The following is a 3,718-nucleotide window of genomic DNA, read 5'->3' as shown; positions in this document are numbered from 1 at the left end:
AACAGTGTCACAGAGAGGGTCAGGAATGGGGCCCTGCCTAGGGCTGGGGGAGAGACTCTGGGTGGGCAGCACTCCAGTAAGATGCATCTTGACTTAAATCTAAATTTCTTACAAAAACCACTCAATACGTTGGTGAAGAGGGCTGTAGGGTAGGCTTCAAGGGAGTCTCTAGAAGGGTAGGAATGGCCTGGTCAGGAGTGATCAGTCTCCTCTGAGGACCCTGGCCTGCCCAGCACTCCTGCTGTCACTTGGAGAGATGGAGGTGGTTGACGGGATGGATGCCCTGGCCCGATGATTGTACGCCACACCCCAGCACCCACCCTTCAGCCTGTGAGGTCTGGCCCCACCAGGCTCTGGGGCTGCATTCCACACCAGAAGGTGCCAGGAGTGAGGTCTGTAGCCTCCAGGTTCGCGACCAGTCGACCAGTCGCCGAGCACTACTCAGCAGGGACGGGCCCATGAGTGACCCTTGTCACGCTGCCCCTTTCTGCACCCATTCATTGCTCACCAGACCGGTAGGCAAAGGCAGCAGGTGGGCTCCACTACGCAGTCCACCGGGCCCAGGACCAGGTCGAGGAGGAAGCCAGGGAGGGCGCCCCGCCCATGGGCGCGTCGGACTCCGCCTCCTGCTCCAAAGCCTATTTAGCGCTGGAGGTGCCGTGGAGCCCTGAGGCGCGGACCCAGGCATTAAGTCCGACTGGGAACTGACCGAGGAGACCCAGGGCAGCCCAGCCCAGTTCGCTCCACGCTCCGGCATCCGCCAAAAGTCCCCAGATACATCTGCCCTTGGACGCCCGGACCCACACAGGTACCCAGCAGACGCACGCCCACACCAGGCGCCCCCGGGTTTTCAAGGGATCCCCACTGTGCACGCTGATGAGGGTGACGGAGTCCAAGACAGTCCCCAGTTGCTGGGCTCACCACCCGCTCCCTCCTCAGCCCCGCCGCCATGGCCCGGCTCCTGGCGGCCACGGTCACCCTTGGTTGCATCAGCCTCCTCTACCTGCAGCTCCCTGGCGCGCTGTCCGGCGGCCTGGGCTGGGGCTCGCGGTTCTCCAAACCCAGGTGAGTGCTGGGCTCCAACAGCTCTGAAAAGCTATGTGCCCCCCACATGTCCCGGTTGAGAACCCCCTCACTAGGGTTTATCTCCTAAATCAGAGGCCCCCCGCCACACCTTCAGCGTTTCCTGAGGGGGTCAGCTTCCTTTGCCCCCACCCCACACACACCCCGACAGAGCAGCCCCTCCACCAGAGGGGTCTGCTGGGGGAGGTGAGACTTGGAGGCATCCCCAGGCCTGTTGGCCCCTGATCACCCTAAAGGGAGGGCTCAGAGGGGTCAACAGGGTGCCTGGGTGCCCTTTGCCCAGGGAGGTGCTGTTAGTGGGACATGTGACTTTTGCTCCTGAAATGGTCAGCTTACCAGGACTCAGCTCTGAGGTATGGTGGGCTTCCCCTGGCTGTGCCCCAGGCCGTGGGGGGGCGGGGGCAGGGTCCTCTGGGCTTCCCCTGGTCCTCTGCCAGGCTGTTGGGGAAGCTGTGGGCTTCCCTGTCAATGACTCTAGGCCAGCAGTGAGAAGAAAGTGGTTGGGTTTGGGGGTTTCTGAAAGGCTGAGCCCTTAAAGTTTACACGATCCTTTCCCCTCTGCAGAGAGCCTTCAGCTCAGGATCTTCCCGGTGGCCAGCGGCCCCAGCACCCTGCACCCCTGCCTGTGGTCTGGAAGCCTCATCAGGCTCCCCCGCCACAGGGGAGGGCCAGCCTGGCTCCCACTCTGGGTCGGCCTCTCCAGGATGGTGGTCGACGACACTCAGGTCCCCGGCGACACTGGGGATCCCGAAGGCCCCAAGCCCAGCTCCTGCGGGTTGGCTGCATGCTAGGCACCTGCCAGGTGCAGAACCTCAGCCACCGCCTCTGGAAGCTGGTAGGGCCAGCTGGCCGGCGGGACCTAGCACCTGTGGACCCCAGCAGCCCCCACAGCTATGGTTGAAGTGCATCCTGGCACACCCCTGCCCATCCCACCCAGCCGGAGTGTGGTACTGACCCCAGAGCTGCAGCTAAGCCCCTGCCCTGGTCCAGCCCTTTGGAGCCCTCTCAGGCAGCTGGACCTGAGCACCTGCACCTTCAGGCTTGGACCCTAAACCCGTGTGGATGTGTCGTGTGTCCACATGCACCATCTGTGTGCCCCAGCTTGTGCACCTCTGAACTGTGCACACTCAGGGAACAAGTGCTGGGCACAGGTGGCTGGCAGCATCAGTTGCCAAACGGGGCTTCAGAGAGAAGGGGTCTCTCAGGGACATGGAGCCTCAGCCACAGTCCTGCACAGGGGGCCGGCCCCCTCTGGGAGAAGGGAAGAGCAGTTGATGTGTTCTTCCCTGCAGCCCTCTGGCAGGGAGGCCCTTGCTGCTCTCCTGCCCTCTGCGCTTGTTGTGCCTCCCTGGAAGAGGTCCTTCCCCATGTTCCCTGAGACAGGAGGGCAGCAGGGCAGACTGATATCACGGTTCTCAGAGTTGAGGTGAGGGAAGAGGTCACAAAGGGACCCCCAGGGCTCCAGTGACCATCAGTGGAGTCAAAGCTGAGGTGATGATGAAGACTCCACCTGGATCCCAGGGGGGCAGGGGGAAGGGGCTCGGGGACACTCCTGGGTCATTCTGGGGAGGAGCAGAGTCACCCTTCCCAACTCCAATTAGGCCAACTGAGATCCACCCCAGGGACTGGGGCTGTAGCTCATGGTGAAACGCTTGTCTCAACGTGCACTGGGTTTGAGCCTCAGCTTTATTTGTTTAAAAATAAATAAAATAAAGTTATTTTTAAAAAGGAATCATTAAAAAAAAAATCCACTCTAGCCCAGTGGGGTGGTGGTCACTTATAATCCCAACGACTCTGAGCAGGAGGATCACAGATTCAAGTCCACACTGTGCGGCTTAGGGAGACCCTGTCTTAAAACAAAAAATAAAAGGGGCTGGACATGCAGCTTAGTGGTATAGTGTCCCTGGGTTCAATCCCTGGTACCAACCCCCCCGCAAAAAAACCGAACCCTAAAGTTTATAAAAAGGAACAAAAAGAAAGCGAAAGATCCAGGCTGGGGTTGTAGCTCAGCGGTAGAGCGCTCACCTAGCACATGCAAGGCCCTGGATTCGAGCCTCATAATAAATAAATTAATTAATAAAGATATTGTATCCAACTACAACTAAAAATAAATATTTTTTAAAAAGAAAGAGAAAGATCCAACCCAAATCAGGTTGAACCTCACAGCAATACTGGCTCCCCACCCCGCTCCACCCTGTGGGGCACACAGCAGGACCAGTGAGGGATGGTGGAGGCTGAGTGCTCCTCCACACCCAGCCAGAGCCTGGGTGGGGGAGAAGCAGCCTCAAGTGATAGAGAACCACAGCCAAGGAGCAGAGCTCCCCCTGCCCCAGACAGGGCCTTCGCAGGTGTGTCGCTCGAGCCCCAGCAAATGCTTGCCAGGGCCACCCTCAGCTCACAGCCACCTGGCAGGGGCACTTCCTTACCCCAACTCTAGAGGTAGCCACACTGAGGTGAGACATGTGCTTCTGGTCACTGCAGTGCCCACCACAGAACTGGCTCTCAGGGTCACCAACAGACCTGCCCCTTGGGCTTTCTGTACCCCCAAGATAGATGCTCTTCCAGCTCGAGGGTCACTTGCAGCATTAACTCACCTTGTCGCTGGGATTATAAGTGACCACTGGGCTGGGATGGA

General features: G+C 59.3%; 1 protein-coding gene across 1 annotated transcript; it reads left to right on the top strand.

Annotated features, from left to right (window-relative positions):
* The first annotated feature begins 615 nt into the window (after window positions 1-615).
* On the top strand, window positions 616-2,815 carry Adm2 (adrenomedullin 2). The gene is made up of 3 exons (XM_021733005.3): window positions 616-808; window positions 940-1,065; window positions 1,648-2,815. The coding sequence occupies exons 2-3, from the start codon at window positions 950-952 to the stop codon at window positions 1,982-1,984; spliced, it is 453 nt and encodes a 150-aa protein (XP_021588680.2). The 5' UTR covers window positions 616-808; window positions 940-949; the 3' UTR covers window positions 1,985-2,815.
* Window positions 2,816-3,718: the final 903 nt, after the last annotated feature.

The sequence above is a fragment of the Ictidomys tridecemlineatus genome, chromosome 6 (assembly GCF_052094955.1).
Source record: "Ictidomys tridecemlineatus isolate mIctTri1 chromosome 6, mIctTri1.hap1, whole genome shotgun sequence".
Lineage (NCBI taxonomy): Eukaryota > Metazoa > Chordata > Mammalia > Rodentia > Sciuridae > Ictidomys > Ictidomys tridecemlineatus.
This window is presented reverse-complemented; position numbering and strand designations above follow the sequence as displayed.